Genomic DNA, 27,749 nt, shown 5'->3' with positions numbered 1-27,749 from the left:
TAATTGTTAGTCCCTTAAGGATATCAAAATAGACTCAAGGCTGTTTTGGAAGCCAACTGACCTCCTGGAAGAGGGCAGAGAAAATGGATGGTTAGTCATTTCCATTCACTCCAGTCCGTGCCGGAGACAAGAGAGACAAGCACACAACTAGATCAGAAGCCAAGAGCTGAGCTCAGAAATATGGGCTCTTTCCAATAATGCTTATATAAGGTGACAATTATTATAAGTCCCACAGTCCTATGTGGTGGGTTTCAAGTATAAGAAGGGGTGAGATGTAGAAGGAAAAAGAAATCCACCATAATGATAACAAACCACCATTATTATTCCTTATCAAATGTTTCTTTCCCCCAAGAAAAGAGGTTCACTTGGCAAGAAATGACATTCAAATGGAAATCTCAGATCTAGAGACACCTCTCTTTAAACTGAGCTGGGCTGTTTCAGCAACAAGGAGTTATTCTTTGTTCAAACACATTTTGGAATTACAGAAATATGGAGTTGACCATCCCCACCTACCTGAATGACGTTGCCGTATTGGATGACAGTTCCCAAGAGCTTCCTATTTTCTGTCTCATTCTGCTTTTTCTCCAAATCTGCTGCATGCTAGAAAGAAAAAAGGGATTGCAAGTGAAGGGGCAGCTTTCTTCTGCTTCCTGATTTGAGGTCTCTTTCATAACTCATGGCAATCACACAAAATTTGTGGGTGTATAAAGATAGGAACTGAGGACCTAGCAGAAAATGCCATTCTTTGGCTATCTCATGCTCTCTTCCATCTTTCTACCCTCTCATCTTGCCCTCCTCCCTCTCTCCTTTGCAAAAAGGATAGAAGTTTGTCTGAATGTTGATGCAAGACCAGCTTTTCATGCATCCCTTTGAGGGATTTGATATAAGGAAGTATTAGGAAACAAGAGACAGTCCTAGTAAACATGGAGTGGTCACTGAACATTATCAGGTTCTGTTAGGCTTCTGGCTTGTTTCAAAGGTTGTTTTCTTGTTTTCATTTCTCACTATTTTATTTGCACAATATTTATTCATTTATTCATTTAATTTGATGCTCACAATGTCCTAGGCCTGGGCACCAGGATGGACTCTAAGAGATTAAGTGACTTGCTTCTGAAGTCAGGTCTTTTCTGACTCCAAATTCATCTTTTTTTTCCCCTACCAAACTACTTTTCTTCTATCACAACAATCCTGAAAAATAAGTTGTTACACTCAGCGCTATCCAGGAGTGAGTGCCCCACATTTCTCCTTCTTCTACTCCTGGACAGGTATGTATTAAGAAACCTACTATGTAATTTAGTCAGTAAGTATGCCGGGACTTCCCATATTATATTTTCCCACAATTCCCACCCTTTCCTTACATCAAATATTCCCATAAGTTATCAGAAATGCTTATTCAACTTCTTGTGCATGATTTTTCACTTGGCCAATGCAGACCACAGAAAATAATGTATATAAAGCACTCTCTAACTATAAACTGCTATATTTAACTAAATATTTACTATACATTTAATTCATTTTACAAAACTAATTTTTATTGTGCTGCCAATTGTAATTCAATCTTACTTATGTACAGACAACCTCACACACTTTGAAGTCCCAAATCTCCCTTTCTCCCTTCATTCTCTAATGCCAGGAAGCTTCCCCCCTGATATTGGATAAAGAAATTTTCATTCTTCCCTCTTTAAATTTACTGGGGTCAGTCTTGGCAAAATTTAAAGTAGGAGATAGTGATGTAGTAGAAAAATTCCTAAACACAGAGTCAGGAAGCTCTGAGTTCAGATTCTGTTAAGATATTGTAAGCTCAGATATTGTTAAGACATCTGAATGACTTCATTTCAGTACCATTTACCTCAAAGGGCTGTTCTGAGCCACCAATAAAGTAATATAAGGGAAGTGCTTCAAAAAATTTTAAAGTGAGGGAATCAAGGTGGTGCAGTAAATAGAGTACTGGTCCAATAGTCAGAAAGATATGAATTCAAATCCAACCTCAGACACAACACTTATTAAACTATGTGACCCTGGGAAAGTCACTTAACCCCAATTATCTCATTAAAAAAAAGATTTTAAATGCTATAAAAATATCAATTATCCTTCCTCTTTTTCTTTCCTCTATTACTATAATGTGTGTGAACTTAAATAAGGTACAATATCTCTGTGTCTTAGCTTCTTCTTCTGGAAAGTGGGCAAGTAAGTTGGGGTTCAGAGAACAAAGCACAATGTCTGCAGAGACTTGGTAAGACCTAATATTCTGAGAGATTTGAGGTTGCAAAGACCTTCATGTAGATGATCTCATTTGCTCTATGAGTTTCCTCATCTGTAAAAGCAAAACAGAAGGATCTAGGAGCCTTCTGAGCTCTCTCCCAGTTCCAGAGGTATGATCTCCTGATTGGATGATCTCTAGGGTTCCCTTTAATTCTAGATCTATAATGGCTCCTTTTCCTTCAAACAGTATTCAAACCTCATCAAAATATCTCTGTCTGGCCTTCCTTAGGATCTCTTCTAAAAGGTTGATGGAATAACAAAAACTAGGCTATGGGAAATAACAACATGAAAAGCTGAAATCCATGAAATACCTACAAGGAAAGTCTTCAGCTCATTGGGAGTCTTCGGTTTCATGTAAAAGCACAGGTAAGAGTGATCTAGAATGAGAAGCCATGAATGGGCTGCAATTTGGCTTTCTTTAAGCCATGATTGAAATCCTACTTTTTGCAAGAAAGCTTTCTTAAATGTACTTCTAAGTACTAAATGTACTTCTTTCCTTCTGCTATTTTCTATTTATAGTGTGTGTGTTTGTAGGTCATTTTTCTATTAGATTGTGGACTCCTTGAAGGCAGGGGGCTGTCTTTGCCTCTTTTTATATCTCAGAAAAGTGCCTAGCACATAGTAGGCACTTAATAAATATTTACTGATTGACTAATTATTTTAACCTATTGGGGAAAATGTCAACATGAAGAAGGATATGGGTTCATTTATTTATCAAAGTAAACTAAGGAAGAAATGACTGGATGCTCATAGGTTGCAATTTGTCCCAGGTAATATAGCTGCATTTTAACTATGCTCTCTTGCATGCACAGGACATCAAACCAAAGGACCTTTAGACTTGGCATTTGCCAAGATATTATAGAAAGCCAATTGGGGAATTATTTGAGGGCAGAACACCTTTGAGTGTTCATGGAATCCCACTGTTTTGGCAGTTTCCTACTCCATCCACATATAAGCCTCATTTAAGTCAAGATTTAAAAGCTTAAATCTGATGAGAAAAGTTAACTAGATGGCGAGTTCCAAAACCAATTGATAGTCTATAAAAAAACTACATGAGACTGCCCCCCCTCCTTCAATGATGCAAATAATAATGAGTTTATTCTCACTCTACCAGATTCTCAAAATAAAATTTCATTCACATGTCTCTTTATTTATACTGATTTGGGTAAACTGTCTGAAGAAAATGAGTTGAGAAATTTCACTGGATTAAAATGCAAATCTCCACAGACCAGACTAGGACAGGACAGGCCACTCATAATGGCCCACCATCTCTCATTCTCTTCCTCCTGCCCTTCCTTTCTCCCCACCTTCTTCTTCCTTTATGTACTCACCCCTTCTATTCTCTCTCCCTCCTTTTTTCTTATTTCTTTTCTCTCTTCTCTCTTTCACCTTCCTTCCCTTTTAAGCCTTTATGCCCAGTGGCATCTCTAGACACAGTAGAAATAATGATGATATTGACCCCTTATGACAGCCTTGCTCTCCATTTGTTATTTAGGGAGAGATATTTATACTAAACAAATCCAAAAATTGGATTTTTCAGTTATTGTTTCATTTTGCCTTGAAAATGATTTTCTTAGTGAAACTTTTGGAAAGATGTCACCAAACAAACCAAAAAGGGAAACTGTATCTTGAAAAGAAAAGACAGTGGAGTTATATAAAATAAAAATCATCTTTGGTACCCTGAAATATCCTATTTCCCACTTATAAAATCATTATAATAAAAAAGACAACTCCTTCATTAATCAATTTATCCACAAGTATTTATTAAGCTCCTACTTTATGTAGAATGCTGGTAGGCCGTGGACCATATAAAGACTTTCTGGACCACATAAAGATTTTTTTAAATCCCTACTTCTCAAGGTGCTCACATCAAAAGTATATTTTTCTTTCACATTCACTGAAGTCTTACTCCAAAGCCTCATTGTGATGTGGAGGTGACCTTGGTTTCTTGAAGACTATTTCAGGAGAGCACTAGTTCCAGCAGGTTCTGCCAAATTGGCAAGCTTGATCAAAGATGCAGTACATCTGTTGTGTGAGGACCAGCCTAGCTTGGGTGTATGAGGGTCAGAGACCACAAAGCACAAGACCAGAGTTTTATAGTCTGAAACATCCATGGACATGGTTTATGGAAGTGCCTCATTTTACAGGCAAGGGAAGTAAGGATCCTAAGAACTCACGTGACTTGCCCCAAAATCACACAGATAATAAGAGGCAGAGCCAGGAATTTGAAGCCAACTGACCCTGAATCCAATGTTCTTTCTACTGCATCATCCTCCCTATGTTGGCTAATGATTTTCTAAGTGACAAATTCTAAAAGATGAAATTAAAAAGAGGCTAGGATCTGTATCAATAAAGTAAGCATCCCACTTAAAAAATTACCATGCTTTAACATTTTAGCACATCCTTCTCAAGAGAACCTTGATTGTGCTTTAAACTGCCAAGAAATTGGGACCAACAGACCTAAACACAAATTTGCAAGCAATACATTCATTATAGAAAACTTTAATTGAAAATCAGTGATTTAGGAATAAATCCCAAAGATGAATCTGGAAATTGCATCTAAATGAGTTAAATGGTCATAGTCAAATGAGAAACTAGCAAAAGGAGTGACAGGTCAAGATTAATCACCTCAACAGCTTATTAGAAAGATAAAATGTATGAGAAAGCTCACAATTAAGCTGACTTGTCTTTCCAATGAGCATAAAATCCAGAGGTTAAATTTATTATTATTTCCTTAGGTTTTTCTTCATGTTATTTTTGTGGGAGATAGGGGGGTAAAAAATTTGAACAAATACATGACACTTATTCTTCACTAAATATATGAACATCAAACCTTTTCCTTTAGCTTCATAAGGCAGCACTGAGAAAGCCACCCACAACAGAGAATGGCCTATAGATATTGGAAACCATCATGTTGTTTTAGGCTAAATAAGTGAGAAAACAAGATAGGCAAGTAGGGACAGCAGACAATGTTTTGTTTTGTTTTGTTTTGTTTTGTTTTTACCAATAAATGAACTTAAATTTGCTAATGAATCACCAAAATTATTTCTAATAAAGTTGAGGCCTCAGCTCTAATAAACAGAAAAACACACCCAGAGAGAAAACTATAAAGACTGAATGTGGATCGAAGCATAGTATTTTCACCTTTTTTGGATTGTTGTTTGTTTCCTTGCCTTTTTCCTTTCTAATGTTTTTTTTTTAAAATTTGATCTGATTTGTTTTGTGCAACATGGCAAATATGAAAATATGTTTCAAAAAACTGCACGTTTAACCTATATAAAGTTGTTTGCTGTTTTAGAGAGGGGGAAGAAGGGAGAAGAGAGAAAATTTTGGAACACAGTGTTCTGCAAAGATGCATGCTGAAAAATATCTTTGCATATATTTGTTAAAATAAAATATCATTAAAAAGATAGAAATAAATAAAAATAAAGTTGGGGCCTCTATCTGCAAAACTACTGAAACAAATGCTGAATTTGCACATGATCTACTGTCTCCAGATAGGTTTCCCATGTTCCTTCCTATCAGCCGTATGTTACAACTTTATTCCTAAACTGAGGACATACCACCTGTTCCTCTGCCCCTCATAGGATCAGCTAAAAGGAAATTCAAAGTTCCATTGTAATGACTATGATTATTAATCAGTGTTGCTACTAAGTTCCTTAAAGAAAACCAAGATTAACTTTCTTTACTATTGCCTGGGCTGCTATTTACTCTGCTGCTGACATTGGAAAGACCTGATTAAATGACTGCAAAAAAGGTCACTGGGATAGTAGGAAAATGTCCTCCCTATCCCCTCTTTTTAAGGTCAACAAGCTCAAAATACATCATGAGATATTATATTAGGCTTGTGGAAACAAGTAATACAGGACTGTGGCTCAACAGACAATAATGAGTTGTCACTATCTCAGTTCCTTTTATCCTTTTGAAGCTTAAGGCGCATATTAAGAACTGATCGTTTCTGAGAATAAAACAATGTGAGGGTCTGTTTCAAGGAAACAGGTAAATCATCATCAGGAAACAGTCAAGACCTTTAAAATAAATGCTATGGGGATGGAGGGAAAATCAAGGAAGCAAGACCTTAAGGTATTGGAAAATGGTTGGATCCCGTGGAAAAAAGCCCAGACTAAATTTGCCAGGGATGTTACAGTGGGGATTCCTTTGGTGAATGGTTTGGATTAAATGGCCACTGGGGTCTCTTCCAACTCTTCGGTTCAGTGATTCTGTAAACATTCAAGACCACTAGATGTCAGCCTTCTTAAATCACTATGGAGAGCAAGCAAAGAAAGTCAGGTGGCCCAAGCATCCCATCCCTTATATGGTGCTAATTTAAAATAATCCAAATCTTATCACTGGGGATATACACTCATGCTTAAAAGAAAGAAATCCATTTGAAAAGAATCAGAGACTAAATAAAGCTTAAGACTAATTAATCTATTATTGTCTCAGCAAATATTTGAAATTCATCCATATATTCCCCTGTCCTGGAAAAGATGCCACAAAAATGAAAATATTTAAGTAGTTAACTGTTTATTTGCCCAGTTAGAAAGATGAACTACACTACTCCGGTCCTACCTCAGAGGAAAAGGTAAGAATGGGTACTTTTTCTATGGATTGAGGTTAACATGGATGCTTAAAATCTCTTATTTGATTTTTCAAAAATGAGACTGAAAGATCGTATTCTGTCAACAATAGACATGCAGTAGAGACCTGGAAGGTAGAAGAACTATTTGGAGATTGAGAAGTGCTCACAAATTAAATACATTTTACTGATGTGTCCTGCTTTCTAGAGTCCCCAAGTTGGGGTGACAAAACATACCGTGCTATTTACAGCCCCCATGCCAGGATGATTAAAATACACTCCTTTCATCTCATCACTTCTCCACTAAGATGGTATATTTTAATCACTCCAGCATGGGGGCTCTACAAAGCACGACATGTTTTGTCACCCCATCTTAGGGGCTCTAGAAAGCAGGACACAACATTTTATACCATAGAAGAAAGACAACAGAATGAATTTGGGATTGCTGAATACATTGTTTAAATACTGGCTGCTGACCCAACTAATTGGATATCTGCTTCAAATTGTTTATCTATGTGGTGATAGATTTGTACTGGGCTCTTCCCTCCCCCTAGTAAGAACCAACAGTATACATCAATGAGACTGCTAGCCAGGACTAATAGTGCAGTCTCTGGACAAGACAAGAGTAATTACCTAACCCTTGCAGAGACTGTACATTTGACTTTGAGGGGTCACCTGTTTTACTAAACAACTGAGCCTATTCAATAATCCTGAACATCACCACCAAGCCCCAAATGGCAATAATATGATAATACCTTGGATTTATAGCGGTGTCTTTCTTCAGAAGAGCATTCCTGGGAGGTGGGAGGGGCAAATATTACCATCACAATTTTACAGATGGAGAAACTGAGGTTCAGATTAGTTAAGCAACTTAAGCCACTTGCCCAGGGTCACATAGCAAGTCAGGACTAGAAGCTGGAGGTCTCCCGATTCTCAATCCAGTGAAAAATCAATACAAGAATGTGCCCTCAAAGTCTGAAGCCCCATGCTGTATCAGAAAGGACAATCTCACAGTCTCTGTGAGGGAAGGTACCAACTCCTGTGAAACCTGTTAACCATCTTTCTTTTGGGGATATAGAGGAATCGGAGTAAAAAGAAAAAACCTTCACCACTTGATTAAATGATGTATAATAACAGAGAGCACCAAGGTAGGGTTTGGACAGAGATTTAACCCTACCACCACCAAATACCAATTAAATGCCAAATGAAACCAGATGTGGAAATGTAAGGGCATCACAAACTATGGCTGCGTTATCTTCGATACATACGTGCAATTTGTTGAGTAGTACTGCATCTGTCGTGCTGTTAGCTCCAGGCTTTGCAGCTTTCCAAAACTGCTTCTGTGCAGAGTATCGATTCATAGGACATAGCTTAAAGAGGCAATCTAAAAGAAAAAGGAGAATAGGAAAGGAGAAAATTTTGAGAAGTTTGAGAAAATTCCATTTACAAAAAATTTTTAATCACTTCTAACCTTTAAACATTTACAACATCCTCACTTTGTGCAACAGATTGCATGTGGAATTCAACATTCACCAAACAAATCATATTTTTAAAAATGGTTGAGGAATATCATGTTTAAAAGAAACAAGTTGAAGAGCTCTTCAACCAAGTCTCTGAAAACTTAAATCTTGGTAAAGAGGATTTCCTTTGGTTATTCATCCAAAGGAGATAAAGCTTGATTATTTTGAAATCCACTCATTTAGGATTTGAGATCATTTAAACAAGGCTCACTAATTCACATTCAGCTGTATTAAAAAAAATAAATATCAGCTTTAATTACAGTATACCATACCTAAAATCCTACCTGTCCCAAATCAAATATATAGGGTAGATGAGGTTATTTTTAATTACAACTTCTTTTGATTCTTTTCTTTAAGCAGGTCTCCTATACCCAAAAGAACACTGTTAGCCTCTAAGCTAATTATTGCAAATCTTTGAAAGTAATCAAGTCAAGTCTTCTACTTCATAAATCAGCTCAAAGTCCTTTGACTTTGTTGGTATGAGACTCTCCTTCCCTGAGGAATGCAATCTAACTATAGTTTGTAGTCTTAGAGAGATGTCTGGAGTTCCAAGAGGTTCAATGATCTCCTATGGCACTGAGCCACACAGATAGTGAGCCTTAGAATGAGATATTAATGATTCAACATCCAGATCTTGTCTGTTCCACAGTGATACTTCACAGGCATTTCTGGTAGAGTATTTTAATATTCAGAAATTTTAGTAATTAGGATTGACTTTTTCCACTATGAGTTGAAACCAGTGAGCTTTTATGGTATGTAGTACATTTTAAAATCACAACATTCAATAGTTTTTTGGGGGGAACCTAAATACAATGTGATTTTTTTTATTATAGCTTTTTATTTACAAAACATATGCATGGGTAATTTTTCAACACTGACCCTTGCAAAAACTTCTGTTCCAACTTTTCCCCTCTTCCCCACCCTCTCCCCTAGATGGCAGGTAGTCCAATACATGTTAAATATGTATAACATATTTATACAGTTATTTTGCTGCACAAGAAAAATTGGATCTAGAAAGAAAGAAAAAAACTGAGAAGTAAAACAAAAATGCAAGCAAACAATAACAGAAAGAGGGGAAATGCTATGTTGTGGTCCACACTAAATTCCCATAATCCTTTCTCTGGGTGTAGCTGATTCTCTTCTTTATTAAACAATTGGAACTGGTTTGAATCATCTTATTGATGAAGAGAGTCACATCCATCAGAACTGATCATCATATAACCTTGTTGTTGCCATGTATAATGATCTCCTGGTTCTGCATATTTCACTTAGCATCAATGCATGTAAGTCTCTCCAGGCCTTTCTGAAATCATCCTGCTGGTCATTTCTTACCAAACAATAATATTCCATAATATTCATATATGACAATTTATTCAGTCATTCTCCAATTGATGGGCATCTGCTCAGTTTCCAGTTTCTGGCCACTACAAAGAGGGCTGCCACAAACATTCTTGCACATACAGGTCCCTTTCCCTTCTTTAATATCTCTTTGGAATATAATCCCAATAGTAACACTGCTGGATCAAAGGGTATGCACAGTTTGATAATTTTTTGAGCATAGTTCCAAATTGCTCTCCAGAATGGTTAGATTCATTCACAGTTCCACCAACAATGTATCAGTGTCCCAGTTTTCCCACATCCCCTCCAACATTCAGCATTATCTTTTCCCGTCATCTTAGCCAATGTGAGAAGTGTGTAGTGGAATGTCAGAGTTGTCTTAATTTGCATTTTTCTGTTCAATAGTCACTTGGAATACCTTTTCATATGATTAGAAAGAGTTTCCATTTCTTCATCTCAAAATTGTCTGTTCATATCCTTTGACCATTTATCAATTGGAGAATGGCTTGTTTTCTTATAAATCTGAGTTACTTCTCTATATATTTTGGAAATAAGGCCTTTATCAGAACCTTTGAATGTAAAAATGTTTTCCCAGTTTATTGCTTCCCTTCCAATCTTGTCTGCACTAGTTTTGTTTGTACAAAAACTTTTAACTTAATATAACCAAAATTTTCTATTTTGTGATCAATAATGATTTCTAGTTCTTCTTTGATGACAAATTCCTTCCTCCTCCAGAGGTCTCAGAGGCATATTATCCTATGTTCTTCTAATTTATTCATAATCTCATTATTTATGCCTAAATCATGAACCCATTTTGACAGTGTTAAGTGTGGATCAATGCCTAGTTTCTGCTATACTAGTTTCCAATTTTCCCAGCAGTTTTTGTCAAATAGTGAATTCTTATCTCAAAAGCTGGGGTCTTGGGGTTTGTCAAACACTAGATTGTTATAGTTATTGACTATTTCATACTGTGAACCTAACCTATTCCACTGATCAACTAGTTTATTTCTTAGCCAGTACCAAATGGTTTTGATGACCTCTGCTTTATAATATAGTTTTTGATCTGGTACAGCTAGACCACCTTCATTTGATTTTTTTTCATTAGTTCCCATGAAATTCTTGACTTTTTGCTCTTCCAGATGAATTTTATTGTTATTTTTTCTAGGTCATTAAAATAGTTTTTTGGGAGTCTGATTGGTATAGCATGAAATAAATAGATTAGTTTAGGTAGTATTATCATCATTATTATATTCACTCAGTCTATCCAAGAGCACTTAATATTTTTCCAAAAGTTTAGATCTGACTTTATTTGTGTGGAAAATGTTTTGTAGTTTTACTCATATAGTTCCTGACTTTCTCTTGGCAGATAGAGTCCCAAATATTTTATACTATCAACATTTATTTTAAAGGGAACTTTTCTTTGTATCCCTTGCTGTTGGATTTTGTTAGTGATATATAAGAATGCTGATGACTTATGTGGATTTATTTTGTATCCTCCAGCTTTGCTAAAATTGTGGATTATTTCTAATAGCTTTTTAGTAGATTCTCTGGGGTTCTCTAAGTATATATCATCATATCATCTGCAAAGAGTGATAATTTGGTTTCCTCATTACCTACTCTAATTCCCTTTTGCATCTCTTATTCCCAAAGCTAGCATTTCTAATACAATATTGAACAGTAATAATGATAGTGAGTACCCTTGTTTTACTTCTGATCTTATTGAGAATAGTTCCAGCTTATCCCCATTATATATGATGCTTATTGATGGTTTTAAATAGGTGCTACTGACTATTTTAAGGAAAAGTCCATTTATTCTTATAATCTCTAGTGTTTTTAATAGGGTGTTAGATTTTATCAAATGCTTTTTCTGCATCTATTGAGATGATTATATGGTTTTTGTTAATTTGGTTAATATAGTCAATTATGCTAATAGTTTTCCTAATATTGAACCAGCCCTGCATTCCTGGTATAAATCCTACTTGGTCATGGTTTATTATCCTGAAGATGGTTTTCTGTAATCTCTTTGCTAATATTTTATTTAAGATTTTTGCATCAATGTTCATTAGGGAGATTGGTCTTATAATTTTCTTTCTCAGTTTTCATCCTACCTGATTTAGGTATCAGTACCATGTCTGTGTCATAAAAGGAATTTGGTAGGAGTCCTTCATTCCCTATTTTTTTCAAATAGTTTATATAGTATTGGGGTTAACTGTCCTTTAAATTTTTGGTGTAAATCCATCTGGTCCTGGGGATTTTTTTGAATAGAGTTGATTCATAGTTTGTTCTATTTCTTTTTCTAAAATGGGACTATTTAAGCAATTTACTTCCTCCTCTGTTAATCTGAGGAACCTATATTTTTGTAGTTATTTATCTATTTCACTTAGGTTACCAAATTTATTGACATACAGTTGGGCAAAGTAATGCCTAATTATTGCTCTAATTTCCTCTTCATTAGTGGAAAGTTCTCCCTTTTCATTTTTAAGACTAACAATTTGATTTTCCTCTTTTTCTAATCAAATTTATCAAACGTTTATCTATTTTCTTGTTTTTTTCATAAAACCAACTCTTAGTTTTATTTATTAATTCAATAGTTTTTTTATTTCAATTTTATTAATCTCGCCTTTTATTTTTAGAGTTTCAAGTTTAGTATTTGATTTGGAGTTTTTAATTTGCTCTTTTTCTAGCTTTTTTAATTGCAAGCCCAATTCACTGATCTTTTTCTATTTAATACAAGTAAGCCTCTAGAGATATAAAATTTCCTCTTATTACCACTTTGGCTGCATCCCATAAATTTTGGTATGTTGCTCATTATTGTCATTCTCTTGGATGAAATTATTAATTGTGTCTATGATTTGCTGTTTCACCCATTCATTCTTTAGGATGAGATTATTTAGTTTCCAATTACTTTTTGATCTATTTTCCCCTGGCTTTTTATTGAATGTTGTTTTTATTGCATCACGATCTGAAAAGAATACATTTATTATTGGGGCCTTTCTGCATTTGATTTTGAGGTCTTTATGTCCTAATAGATGGTATTTTTTGTATAGATTCCATGAATACAGTGTGATTTTGAATTGCATCGGCACCTCACTGTCTGAAGATTTCTATCTGGCCATAAGTAATTATAAAAAGTGGAATTAAGGCCACTGAGAAAGTCACTACCAAGAAGGTAATCCGTCAGACATTTTAACAACTTTGGTAGATAAATGACAGAGTCCATGAGCTCAAAACAAAGAAGACTGAAATCCTATTTTAATTCTTTCTCTAGTAAATAACCAAGGGGCTATCCCTCATACACAGTGATGATACACTGTTAGCAATATCCATCACTAATAATATTATCTTTGTCAGAGATGCTGATGCCCATTAGAACACCTTTCTTTTCCCACTAGCAGGGAAGAATTTATATTCATCTCTGCAGCCCTTTTGACCTAATTCCCTTTGGCCAACAGCACACACCAGTCAGGTAGATGGCCAGAGTGAGTAAAGTCAAGGCCTCAATCAGAAAATCTAGGTTATGTAAAAACATAGGAGATTTCTTTTCTTTTCTTTTTCTTTTTTTTTCTTTTTTTTTTTTTTTTGCTATTAGCAAAGTGATTTCTTTTTTTAAAAAGCTAACTGATCCACGTGGGGAGAAATGAATTCTATGATTTTCATCTCATGAGTACCATCCTTTAACTCAATTGCCTCCAAATTTTTTATCATACATCTTAATCAGCTAAAAAAATGAATATAATATTCCCAAGATGTATTTATTCATTTTAAAAAATAAATTTTACATGTGAATAACTGTATAAATAATATGTGCAACATACACAAAATGTAATTTTTTAAATGATAAGAAAAAGATTAAATCATATTTGATCTTGGAGTCAATAGAAATCCACCAGAGTCTACGAGTGGGGAAGTGATGTGATCAAACTTGCCTTGATCATGCACAAGGAACACTTAGAAGCCTTCCACAATACTCCAGAAGAGACAGGGACAAGTCTGGACTAGGCTGGAGGCAAGTCATATGAATAGAGAGAAAGAGATGAATGTGAGAGTTGTATAAGTATGACAAGATTTGGCCATTGGTACGTGACAATATGGTGAGGTGAGAGAGAGGAAGGAGTTAAGAAGGACCCTGAGGCTGAAAGGAAGATTTGGAGGTACCCTCAACAAAATAGGCAAGTTCTGAAGGGAAGCAGGGTTTGAGGGGGAAAAAAAGTAAAGATTTGTGATGCATATTGCAAAATATCATGTCTGCTTAACCTGAACAACTCAGAAAGAAAAGGGGTGATTTGGTGTTCCTACTCATCAGTGACTAGTCTGGCACCAGAGGCTTGCCTGCCTTATGCATATGACACTAAGGCTGCAAATCTGAGGGAATGGAAAGTCCTCCTTTGAGGTTCATGATCTTTTTATCTTCCACCCAATCAAAATCCTAGTAGTTGTTGTCCACAGACCTCCAGGTCACTCTCTTTCCTTCCTCAATGACTTCAGTACCTGGGTCACAATTTTTCCCTCCTCTTCAACTCTTACTCTCAATACCAGGGGGCTTCAATATCCATAACAACTCTTTCTCAAACCCCCTAAGCACTCAGGGGTGCTCCTCAACTTAGTCACTTCCCATAACCTACTTTTCCACCCATTTTAGCTACATACAAAGATGGTTATAGCCTCCATATTGCCATAACTTACAAATGTATCACTTCCACATTTACAAATTCTGAAAAAACCTTATATTCTGCCCTCTGCCTCCCTAACAAACCCTACTATTTATCTATACGGAGACCTCTGATCTCCTGATTTCAGTTCTCTCCTACTTTCTTTTCCCCATAAAGACTCCATGTTAACTCTGTACTCCTCTTTTGAATTCCTGTTTCCCTTATCATTGTACCCATTGCACCCAGCCAAGCCTCAGCCTTGGATAACTCCCACCATTCACAGAGACTTCTCAGGGTTTTTTCCTGGACTCTCTTTTCTTCTCCCTTCTTCTTCACTTGGTGATCTCCTCCATTCTGGGAGATTGAATTACCATCTCTATACTAAGGATTCTCAAACCCACCTATTCTATTCTCTGCTGATAAACAATCTTGCATCTCCTATTGTCTTTCAGATATCTCCAACAGAAGGTCCAGAAGATATTTTAAAATCAACAAATCCAAAACAGAGCTCATTATCTTTTCCCCTTCTCTTCTGTAAAATTTTCCTATTATTGTCAATGGCAAAGCCATCTTCTCAGGCTTACAGTCTCAGAATCCTCTTCAGTTCATTATTTTACACACATACACATACACACACACCATACACACCCCATTTGATTCCATTTGATTCTATCTTCATAACATTTTTGATCCTGTTCTCATCTCCTATTGCACCAGGTTGTCGATTGTTGTGCCCATCTCATCTTTCCCCACTCCAGTACATCTTGTGTTAAGCCACTGAAGTGATTTTTCTAAAGTGCAGATCTGACCATGTTGTCCCCTACTTGATAAACTTCAGTGGTCTCCTAGCATATCCAACATCAAATAAAAAATCCTCTGCTTGAAATTCAAAGCCCTTCATAACTTAGACCTCTCCTACCTTCCCACTCTTCTTGCATTTCATTTCTCATAACGTGCTCTTCAGTTCACTGTCACTGATCTCTTGACTGTATCAGGAACAATACACTCTTTCTTTTAATCTTAGGCATTTTCTTTGGATGTCTCCCATAGCTGGAACTTACTCCTTCCTCAGATCTACCTATTGGCTTCTCAGATAACATCCCAGCTAAACTCTCACCTTCTACAGGAAGCCTTTCCCAGCCCCACTTAACTCTAGTGCTTCCTTCTGCTGATTATTTCCTATTTATCCACTATAGAGCTTATTTGTTTATATTTACTTGATGTTGTCTCCCCCATTAGATTATAAGCTCTTTGAGGGAAGGGACCGCCTTTTGCTCCCCCCTTTTTTAACCCCAGCATTTAGGACAGTACCTGGAACACTGTAGGTGTTTAATACATTTTTTTTACCAGCTGACTGGATAGAGGGGTAGAGGAAGGGAGGGATAGGAACTGCATGTGCAACATATAGGGAACATTTTCCTAATAGCATCTGTCACAGAGGATACAGGAATACTTAGGAGATGGTGAGCTTATAAATGCTCTGAGATTGAGATGCCTATTACATAAGGGGAAGAGGAATGGGTTGGGAACTTAAACAGAGAAGGGAAGGAGCAGTTTGAGGAATTATTGGAGAATAAGGGCAAACATAGATTTGGTTGTGTTGGAGAGAAATAGTGAGATACACCTTTTAGGGTTAATCAGATCCCATCTTGAAGGCCAAAACCCCCAAGAAGTCCCTAACCCCAAAATGGACACTATTACTGTAACCAAATGAGCTAAATCCACACAAGAGACATGAAGAATGTCTTCAAAAAAGTCAGGTGTGGGGAAAAAGCAAGCAATAGAACATATACAATGAAACCATTCTGCTAATGATACTGTTTCATAAAAACTGATCGGAACCATAGAATCTCAGAAGTAGAAGAAGAAATAGTACAAATCCTTTGATTTAACTCTCATTTTAAAGATGAAGAAATGAACCCCAGAAAGGTCCAGCTGCATATTCAAAGTCTCACATTTGGTAAGCAGTAGAGTCATGATTAGAATGACTAGTCCATGGTTCCTTCATTGACATTAAACTGCCTCAAGCCCCATACAATGTGGGATAGTGGAATGAATTCTGGATTTAGAGGCTGAGTACATGAATTCAAATCCTTCCTCTGCCAATTAAATATCTTGATGATCCCAGACAAAACACTTCCCTCCTTCTGGGACTTAATTCTCTCTCCTATAAAATGAAGGGGTTGAACTAGATGACCTCTAATATATAAATTTTTAAAAAGGAGGCATAGAGAGGTTACTTGGATAATAGTTGACATTGGTCATTATTTTTACCTTAAACCAGGTCATATGTTAAAGTTAAATCCAAGCAATTGCATGCAAAGAAAAAGAAAAAAAAAAACTCAAAACAAACAAAAATTTCTTTAAGATGGAAACTGTGAATCTAAAGATGCCAAGAAATATAAATGATATCTAGCTCCAGTGCTGAAGTCACTTCTCTGAGTTTCAAATTTCTCATCCATTAACTGAGAAGGTAGAACCAAACGGTCTCTTCCAAGCTCCGAATGATCCCATGATCCTTTCCATCTCTAAGGTGCTATGACATCTGCCAGTGTACTTTCCTTTATTGCTACTCAAATAGAAATAAAAACATTTTTATCCACTTGAGAAAACATGATACATGACTACTAATCTTTTTTTCTAAACCATCAAGTTTTCATGGAGGAGCCAAAAAAATAAAAATAAAAAGATCTTACATATGAATGACAACTTAAGGTTTTCAAAATATGTTCCCTGAATTATCATGTTCAATTTTCCCCAAAAACCATGGGAGTGAGAAAAAGTAGAGTAAAAACCATCATATCCATTCTGGAGCTAAGGAAGTCAAATCTCAGAGATGTAAAAGTAATGACCAAAGCCACCTGTTTAGCCAGGTAACCTTAATTAACTCAAAACTTCGCTAAACCTCAAGATCTGTAAAATGAAGAGAACGGGGCTGGGAAGGAGGAGAAAACAACTCTTTCCTGATAAAACCTACTACTATATCAAGCAGATAGAACATGGATTATTAACTGAGGATCACAGACCTCTTTCAAGAAATCCCTGAATCTGAATAAGGAAAAAAATACATTTTTATTTTCTCTAAACATTAGTTTCCTAAGTAATGAAATCCTAGATATTTTATGCATTTAAAAGCATGAATCTGTCCATGAATTTCACCAGACTGCCAAAGGGGAACCTGATACACACACACAAAAATCATTAAAAACACCTGATATGAGAAAGTACTCACACACATTTGTTCACAAGTGCTAGGGAAACATTTGTCAATTGATAAATTTAGCTTTGGGATGGGGGTAGGGAGGTCAGTTCATCTGTACAGGTAAACTACAGGAGACATCAATGAAAGATGACTAAAATTTTCACATTAGACCCGACATACACAATATCTGTTTTTTATACAGCAATTAAAGAAAGGGAAATGAAATACTGGCTTACAACTATCAGTAATTATAGTTAACAAAAGTGAGGGCAGATTTAAAAAGACAGACCACATTAGTCACCACCCCATTCACGCCCTTTGAATATTCCTTGAAGTTAAACTGAATATTAGAGTAGTTTAAGCCATTGCAACTTAAGGTCTATGTAAATATATGAGATGCTAATTTATTTGTAACAGAACCAAATTAGCTGCTCTGATTTTGCCCTGTCTCCACAGTTGCTTAGCAACTGACATCAAGGCAAAAATTCAATTAAGGGAATAGTATTCAACCTAACCTTCAGAAATACTACAAAATGGCAACTCTTCACTGCCCCTTGTCATGTGGGTGTCAATGAAGCACACAATTAAAGTTTGAACTGGGTACAAGACTCTATATGCTATGCAGACATCCAGTGGTTTTAAATATATATAGTTAAGCCCAAACAAATAATCTTCAACAGTCACCACAAAGAAGAACTTGCATGACAAAGTGTTATTATTGTAATCCTTTGAGAAAGAAAATAAACTAAGGTTCCCCCAAAAAAACTTCCTTGGGAATCTTCTTAAATTCCAATATTTGCCATACTTTAGTAGCATAAAAGCTTTTAACTGAATAAAGAGGTTTTGTTAAGTGTTAATGGAAGTATGGGCTGGGAACCAGATAAAATAGCAGGGTAGGCAGAGTGGAGCCGCACGTGTTCCAAACTGCTCTTCAGAACTTGGATGGAACAAGCTAAGTTTGATGTGCCAAGTGATCAACACTTAACTGAGCATCCAGTGTGTTAAGATATCTACCAGATGAGGACTTAAGGTACATCTGTGGAAGGGGGAATGGGAACAGAAGGGATCCTTTTTCAGCACCACCATCTGACCTGTTCTCCAATCTACCCCATAAACTCTTTCATTTAATATGGGAATGGCAAAGGGAGGGAAAGGGGAGGATTCAAAAGTCAGTCACATTAAGGATTGAACCTGAGGAGGAAATAAAACAAAAAAAAAGGGCTGATGCATGCCTCTCTCTCTGAACCTTTACTCCCTCCTGCATTTCAAATAATATATCAAACACCACCCAGCTGTTGGACAGCAAATCCATGGTCCAAATATAAAAGAGTCATTGACATGAAATGCTGTGGTCAACTGGAGATGCCCAAGAAAATCAGCAGGGGAGTACATTGGCCATCTGGCCAGTCCAATTTTCTACATGGCATCTATCAGAATTTAGAGAAAATATTAATTTGAAAGTTGAAAAAAGGAAACTATTTTTTCTTAATTCACCTTTATAAGGGGGTTCTAGTTTTTACTGGAGGGAAATATTACATTGTTTTTCATTATGAATCTTTTTTAAACCTCCCTAAAAATCTTTCACTACTCTTGAAGTCAAGCCAAACATACCAAATCAGAGAGGGGCTGACCATAATGCATTCTGGGCAGATGTTTGAATTTCAAATGAAAAGCCATCTATCTTTAATGACAATTATATCACCTTTTACTTAATTACGCATTTATAACATTCTCACGCTCAATACAGTCAAGGAACCAACAAACTTTATTACGAACCCCAGATACCCTGTTCCAGGTTATCCTGCTTGACAGGACAATATCCTGATTTTAACACACTGGATATAAGGACAAAAAAAAAAAAATCTCTGTTCTCAAGGACCTTATATTCTACTGAGGAAGTAAACATCTGCTTATATTATTATTATACAAAATAAAAGCAATGTAGTTTAGAACAAAGTAATGGAAGCAAGGCACTAGCAAGTGGGGAAATTAGGCTCGACTTCAGGTAGAAAGTGGTACTTGAGTTGTATCTTGAAGGCAATAAGATTCTGAGGTAGAAAATGAAAAAATCCCTGTGAAAGTAACAGAGAGAAGGCCATTTTGGCTGTGCCATTGAATATGGAAAAGGGAGGAATATATTATGAAGTTGGTAGAAAAAAGTTGGAGAGAAGTTGTGAAGAGCTTTAAAAATCTAATCAAGAATTTATATTTTGTTCCAGGTCAATAGGGATCCATTGGAGCTTATTGAGTAAGGAGATAACAATGTCAGATCTACACTTAAGGAAAATCCCATTGGCATATGTGTGGAAGATGGAATGGAGCAAGGAGAAATTCAGATGGACAAATTAGGAAGCTATTATGAAAGTCCAGCTGGGAAGTGCTAAGAGGAGTAAAGATAGTTTTTTCAAAGGTCAGCTGGAAAAGTGAAAAAATATGTAATCCAATAACTTGAGGGACCAGTGGGATCTAATGATAGCTTATGGATCTGCAAAAGGAGGAGACAATGAGGGGTGGGATGGTGTCAAGGGCTTTTGAGATAAAGATATGAGACAAGAATGAGCTCTCAGTATGTACCTTCTATCTTGTCCACACAGTAATAAAAGGGAAACTAAAAGATGAACCTCAAGAAATTAGAATCAGAGCTATACAATGAAATGCCAGGGTGAAAATTTATATAGACTTTAAAGAAAAATATTAAATTCTACATGCAGACAAGGAAGTTAGAGAGAAGTAACATTTTTTGACAGAGAGGGACCAAAAAGAAACATATAACCCCCACTTTTGGAGCAAAAGTAGAGAAAGTTTTTAAAAACACCCATTCACACAGACATGGAAAGCTTGGGAGTTGAGGAGTGGGAGGAGGAGGAGAAAGCGTCTCGAAGACTCCAATTAAAATGAAGAGTAGGAATAAAGTTGAATTCTGAGGCAGTTTAAGGTTCTCAGAAGAAAGGTGGCAATATGTCATTAATGGAAAGACAGGACTGCATGTCAAGTGGCCTGAGTACTAGTCCCAGATCCATCACTGACTAGTTGAATGGCTTTGAGTAAAATTCCAACAATTCTCTGGGTCACAGAGTTCCCAACTGGAAAATGACGGGGTACAACTAGATGCTATCTTTCTGAGGTAGGGCCTTTCCAGTTCCAATATTCTTAGATGTTATGAATTTCATTAATTCAGGAATCCTAAAATGGCTATTAGGGAAATTAAGATCTGTAATTAAGCATGACATAAGCCTTTGGATTTATTGAGAATATGTTTGACAGACAAAATATTTTTGTATCTTAAAAAATATCATTTATTGATATTTTTTCTTTTTATATTATAGTGATTTCTATTTCCCTCCTCCTCCTCTTCCTCCTCCTCTCCTCCTTGAACACTTTCTTATTTAAAAAAAAAATAATTTGGCAGAAGCACCAGATATAGTACAAACAAATCTGACAATGTATGCAACATTTTAATCAAATAGCCCCAATGTTGTTATTATCTGTCCTTTATGCCAAAGAGGACCAATGACTTCATGGGGGATGTCTCCACTCATGTGCAAATTGGATTTAAGTGGAGTTGAATAGCAAAGTCATCAGCCTCACTTTTTCTACTGCATCATCAAAATCCAACGGCAGCACAAAAGTCAAGATAAATGGTGATGTCTCAGAATGCAATGATTGACCTTGGATCTTCAATGTGTGACCATACTTTAAGCATTCCACAGCACCTGCTTCAGCTGCTTTCATGGCTGCTGTGACAATTTTTCTCATACACCCATTCCTCCATTAGATGCATTTCACAGATGAGGAAAATGAGGTCCAGAAAGATAAAATTTTATTTGGCCAGTCTTGCTGTTAAGTGGAAAAACCAAAATGCACATTCAGGTTTCTTGATTCCATACTGGGGCTCTTCCTAGAGCACTTATTAATCACCTATTATTTGCAAAGTCCTGAAGAAAAGGGAAAAGACTTGTTTTGGAACAAAAACTAAGTAAGAACCTATTGAGGACTTTACAGATTCACAGATTCTCAAGAGGATAGATAAGGCAGAGTAGGCAGCAGAGGAACTGTTCTGGCTAAATCCCGATGATGGCATTTTTAAGTGAAGTGGAATTTTCAGTGTTACACTGCCAACCAAACTTTTCATGGACCTATTTACATGCCATGGAAGTTTTATTCAGAGGCCAAGGTCAAGAGTGGGGAGTGATGTGGTAGGAGAGGGGGATTACAAAAGAATTTTATATAATCTGGCTCCATCTTTTGCCTTGTCTGAAAAACAAAACAGAAAACTGCAAATGAATACTACTTTATCTACTTTGTCTCATTTTCATTCTTTAAAACCTCATTTTTTAAAAAAAGAACTGTGTAAAGTTGTATAAATATGTAGATCAATGTCACTTCTGTATTCATATCACAGGGGTCACAAATAACCCAAAGGGATCACAATATCAAATGAAGATTGCTGACAAAGTCAACAGGTAATTAGGATCATAGGCTTTAGAATTAGGGAAGACACCAAGTGTTCATTACATATTCAGTGTGGAGTGCAGAGAGAGCCGACTTTGAATAAGAAGAGCAGGGTACAAGTTCTACCCCACATTGACTGTGTGACCATGGGCAGACCAGGTCAACCCACTAATTGGAAGTGTCCGGAAAATCTTTGTCCTTTATCATTTTCTTTTCTCCCTTTATACCAGAGGTTAACTTTTTTACTGCATGACATGGATGTCCCTTTGATAGTCTGGTGAAGTCTATATACCCCTTCTCAGAATACTATTTTAAATTGAAAAAAGACATAGGATTACAAAAGAATATCAATAATTTTGAAGTAAAGACCTAATTTTTCCCATTCATATCCATAGGCTAACTAAAATCTACCTACAGCACACTCCACATTATCTCACTTCCTGAGTGAGATCAATCATCAGCTCTCATGGAGTATCATCAACTATCATCTTTATGTAGATGCTCACTTATCTATACATCCACCCCTAATCTCTCTTCTGAGCTCCAGGTATATTCTGCCATTTCTAATTCAAATGTACAAAACATAATTCATTATCTGTTCCCCAAAACACTTCCCTGTTTTTAACTTTTCTGTTGCTAGGGAAGGTACCATTAGGACCCAGTCACCCAGGCTCATAAATTTCATACCATCTTTAACTCTTTTTTTATACTCATCAAACATATCCAATGTGATGTCTAGTCTAGTCCTTCTTATCTTTACAAAATCTCTCAAGACTGATGAATACAGCCATCCAGGCCCTCACCACTTCTTCCTTAGACTATTAAACAGTATTCTCTAATTGGTATCCATGCCTCAGTTTCTCCCCACTCCAATCCATTCTCCACTCAACTGCTAAATGATTTTTCTCAGTGCAAATCATTTCCCCCTTCCCCTTACTCAATAAATTCCAGTGGCTCCCTATATATTATTACCAGAATCAAATGTAAAATCCTCAGTTTGTCTTTTAAAGCTCTTCACAGATCCTCTTCACATAATCATGAATGAGCTACAATGATTCACTTGCTGTTCCTCCAACTCAGTTTCTTCATGTCCCTAATCAATACATTTGTACCTGCTGTTTCTATGACTGGCATGCTCTCCTTGTTTACCTCAGACTGCAACTTCCCTGCCTTTCTTCAAGACTCAAATCCTGCTTTCTGCAGGAAACATGGAAGCTTCTGAGGTCACCAAGACAAAATATAGGGAGGAAAAAAACCCCAAAGTATCCCCAAAATGGAACAAAAGCTTTAGAACTGAAAGTTTTTTTGGACTCCTTTTCCAGATGAGGAAAATGAGAAGCAGAAACATCAAGTTACTTGTTCTAGGACAAACAGGTAAAAATTGGCAGAGCCAGGATTTGACCCTGGTCTTCCAGCTGAAAAAGCCAGGGTTCTTTCCATCACAATGCATTGAGGAAGCACTGACTATAGGCAAGCAGGCAAAATGCTAAGTGTCCTGGACACAGGGAAAGGCAAAAATAAAATCCGTGCCCTCAAGGAGTTCACATTCTAATGGAGAAAATAAGCAAGCAATCATGTTCGTTCCTTGGAAATCAAAATTCCTCCAATAAAGAAGGAAAAGTGGGGAGAGGAAATGCCAGCAAGAAGAAGAGGAGATTAGTATAGAAGGGGAAAAAGGCAAACATCCTAGGTCCTTAGAGAAGCAGTAGTCAGAAGACTGGGAGGGGTTTCCACACTGCTCACGCTCCAGATTGGCTTCCCTTGCCGAATAACCTCAAGGAGGTTTAATATAACTTCTATTCCCTGGCTTACAGCCTAATCTCCTTAAAGCTTGTTCCACTAGGAGGCCTAGAGAAAGTCAGCGTTGGGGTGGGAGTAGGGGAGGTGGCAGGCAGAGGGAGAGCACAGAAAGATTCATATGAATTTTTATTGTTAAAAAATTCATTTTTAACATTAGTTTTAATCTTAATATTTAAAAACATGATACATTTTAAAAAGTTCTAAAATATGACTGAAACAGCAGCTACCACTACAGACCTGAACAATGTATTCCATTTGAAAGTACTTTCACATATACTCTTATTAGATCCTGACAACAGACCTTTAAAGTGGATAAAGGGAAGGTATGTGTTATTTCCATTTTGCAGATGAGCAAAGCTCATAATAGTTATATGGCTGACAAGTGATGAAGTACTCTTCTAATTCAGTAAATATTCTTAAGTCAGTTTTTTAATGATTCAAAAAAAGGAAAAAAAAAGATACCAGCTAAAATCAAAAAGAAGAAAAAAAAAAAAACACCTACCAATCTACATAAGACCAGCCTATTTAAGGAAGGTAAGGTTAGAGGGATAGCTGTACCCAACAGAAAGTACATCAAAGAAACCCAAAATGAGAATGCGTAGTTCGAATATATAGCTATGTTGAGCAAATGCTACATAGATTTTTACTCTGAAAAGGCTTCAATAGGCAATGTGCTAAAAACCTCAAAAGTAGAGGCCTTTAATGTTCAAAGTAAATGGAATTGAGATTTTTCAGAGCTAGACACTTCAGAAATCACACAGCATTTCAGTCTCTGATCATACTTCAGACCTTAAATAAAAAGGCCTTCTGAATTCTTCCACATCCTGGTTTGAAAAGGGTTATGTAATCTTTTTATTATTATTCTTGCTGTTTGTCCAGGATCCTCATGGAAAAATACTTTTGCCATTAGGAACTGTAGCTACACTAAGGAAAAACATGGTTTTCTCTTGAAAAATTCCAGCTTTATGGCTGGGGATTTCCAGGCCCATCTGAGAATCAATTTAATTTCTTATAGACTGGGTCTGAGTTCCTGACATCCCTCTTAGAATGTAGTCTCTCAAATCTAATATGCCTTTAACCTCCAAGAATAAGAGACACAAAAGAAGGCATTTACTTCCCTATGATTTCTATCTTGATAAAGGTCCAAATGATCTGATAAAAAGTCATTTTCAGTTCCTCACTTGGTTCAGTGAAAGCCCAGGTCTCGCTTACTTTCAACATTACTGTATTCTTAGAGCTATAAAAATAATGTCATTTAATAAAGACCACTTGTTATGATATTTTCTTCTTACTAACCACATTATTTAACTGGCAAATTAAATTCCTTCCTCTCTAAAACATGATCTATGCTAAAACCAATTAGCCCGTCCTTCATATTTTTGTGATATTATCACTTTAAGCACCTACTATGTGCCACGTTCTGTGCAGGAATACAAATGCCTTACCCTCAAAAAACTCATCTTCTAGAAGACAGAATTAATTAAATACAAGTACAAAGTAATTTCAGCAGGGAGAAAGTGCTAACAATAGGTTTAGAAGGATCAGGAAAGGCTGCTTTTTGAAGAAAAAAAGGGATTCAACTAGGTAGGGTTCAAAGAGACCACATATTCCAAACAGAGAGAAGTTTGCATTAAGATGGAAGAAGGAGATGATACCTCTACTTGTTTCGGGGGGAGGTGATATAGATGGGGATTCCTCTCATGGATGGATTGGACTCGGTGTCCTCAAAAATCCCTTCCTATTCTGAGTTTCTGTGATTCTATTCTTGTTCTCATATTCTGCAACTCAGTGATCTCATAAAACCAAAACACCTTAAAAATGTGAGCAAGAAGTCTAAATAACAAAGAGAAGAGCACATTCTGCTTATGCTGTAACCTTGCAATGGTCTAAAGAAGGCTTCTTTTCCAACATGGAACAGGGGTGTACAAGGGGGAACAAAAAAAAAAAAGATTTCTAGATCTTACTTAATCAGGAATTCAGTGTGACTTCTTGATTTTATTTAGATCACTTCCAATTCTATTCTTATTGTCAGGATCAATGAGGTACTTTGGCCATGAAAGAAGCAGCCTGGCTTGGAAAGAGTTGAACTGGAACACAAGAAGAACTTGATCCAAGTTCTGAGTCATGCATATGACCTGGGCAAGTCCCTTAAATTCTTAGTAGCCCTGAAAAAATCTGCATCAGTTAAAAGGAATATTCTTATCCATGAATTCCCTCTGCCAATGAGATATACCAGAGGTGCAGTCCCTACTGTTCTTAGCTATGAATTATACAAAATTGCTTACCCCTTTAAAAGCAAACAAATTACTTTGCCATCTCTCTGGGAAAAAAAAATTACTGTGGGTTCCATATCTTCTTTGATCACCTAACATCATGAGATCAATATAAATTTACCTTTCCATATCTTGCTGAACTATGTGTGAAAGCCTTCACTTAAAATGAAGTTCACTTGAAGAGCAAAGTCAGACTCCTGAGCTGTCTAAAATACAAAGTACTTACTCTCAGATGGCTCTGTTTGGGTATTTGCTATTTCTTGAAATGTAGCCTGGTTTTAAAAAATGTGACCTAGTTGAATCCTCAATGACTTATCAGGGAATGGACTTGCCACCATATTTGGTCAGGTTGGCACTGCCCAACTCCTTCCCAGAATAAATACAGCTTGTTAACACCAGTTTTTTGGAGGACTGAATGAATTTCTCTAAAAACCGCAGAGTTGTGGGGTGGGTGTTTTGTGTATATGGTTTTGGGTTCCGTGTGTGTGTGTGTGAGTGTGTGTGTGTGTGTGTGTGTGTGTTTAAAGCCACAATTCCCAAGCATAAAATTAACTAGAGGCCCTATTTTTATTTTGCTCATTCCTTTGTCATGATGACTGCTGGCTACTGTGGGCCTGGCCTTGAGGGGCTCAATCATGTGTCATGATGGCCATAGAAGTTAGTGTGTCTGTGGAAATCTTGACATTCATCCAGGGAACCCATCTGCCACCATTAACTCAATATTCTCAGTATGCCATATCACAGGCAAACATCACATTTAAAACTGACCCACATCGGCAGGATACATGGGACAAAGTCAGACATCCATACATTTGATAAACACCAATACTGTGCTCTCAGATTAAGAGTCTGCTCTTGGGTAGAGAGGGTGGGTGGGGATTATATACTGCTGTCTGGATTCTTCCTTTCCCCCCTCTTCTCATCAACAAATGCAGAAAGATAATTATATCAACTCTTCCTGAACAACTCATAAACAAAGGCAGTTTCTCCTGGAACCAAGTCTTAAAGCTAATAAACAAAATGGCATCATTCCAGAATCATTGTGAGTTGGATCTAGTTCAATCCCACTGTGAAAAGGAATCCCCTCTATGACATGGTCCAATAAAAGTGCTTGACCAGACTCTGCTCAAAGCCCTTCACTGAGATGGAACTCATCGCCTCTTGAGGCAGCCTGCTCCACTTCTGGAGAACTCTAACTGTTTAAGAGTTGTTTTATTTATCCTGATATCATGGCTGAATTTGTTCCATTTCAATAGACATTTACTGCTCCATTGTCTGCTCCCTGGGACCAAATGGAATAAGGTCAATTCCTCTCCCACACAACAATCCTTCAAATATTTAAAGAAAGTTACTGTATCTTATCTCTTGAGCCTTCTATTCTTCTAGTTTCTTCAACTGACCCTCATATGCTTTAAGGTCAGTTGATCAGTCAACTAGCATTTTTAAGTACCTCCCTTTCCCCAGCACTGCATTAAAGATAAACAAAAGTCCCTGCTCTCAAGGAGTTCGGAATCTACTGGGGGAGATGTGATCAAATAAAATATGTACAAGATAAAATGGAGGGAATCAACAGAAGGAAGGTATTCATAATAAAGGGAAATCAGGAAACATTTCTTGTAGAAAGTAGAATTTTAGCTGAGACTAAAGAAAGGTCATGGAAATTAGGAGTTGAAG

At 36.6% G+C, this 27,749-nt stretch overlaps 1 protein-coding gene across 11 annotated transcripts in view; it reads right to left on the bottom strand.

Annotated features, from left to right (window-relative positions):
• ITPR1 (inositol 1,4,5-trisphosphate receptor type 1) overlaps positions 1 to 27,749 on the bottom strand; it is a 386,707-nt gene that overhangs the window by 227,797 nt on the left and 131,161 nt on the right. For all 11 annotated transcript variants that reach the window (XM_031954255.1, XM_031954269.1, XM_031954258.1 and 8 more), the window contains exons 5-6: positions 8,110 to 8,225; positions 514 to 600 (exon numbers count right to left, since the gene is read on the bottom strand). In XM_031954255.1, the coding sequence (XP_031810115.1) occupies positions 514 to 600; positions 8,110 to 8,225 (203 nt within the window). The remainder of the gene's footprint in view (positions 1 to 513; positions 601 to 8,109; positions 8,226 to 27,749) is intronic.

This window comes from Sarcophilus harrisii, chromosome 1, assembly GCF_902635505.1.
Source record: "Sarcophilus harrisii chromosome 1, mSarHar1.11, whole genome shotgun sequence".
Lineage (NCBI taxonomy): Eukaryota > Metazoa > Chordata > Mammalia > Dasyuromorphia > Dasyuridae > Sarcophilus > Sarcophilus harrisii.
This window is presented reverse-complemented; position numbering and strand designations above follow the sequence as displayed.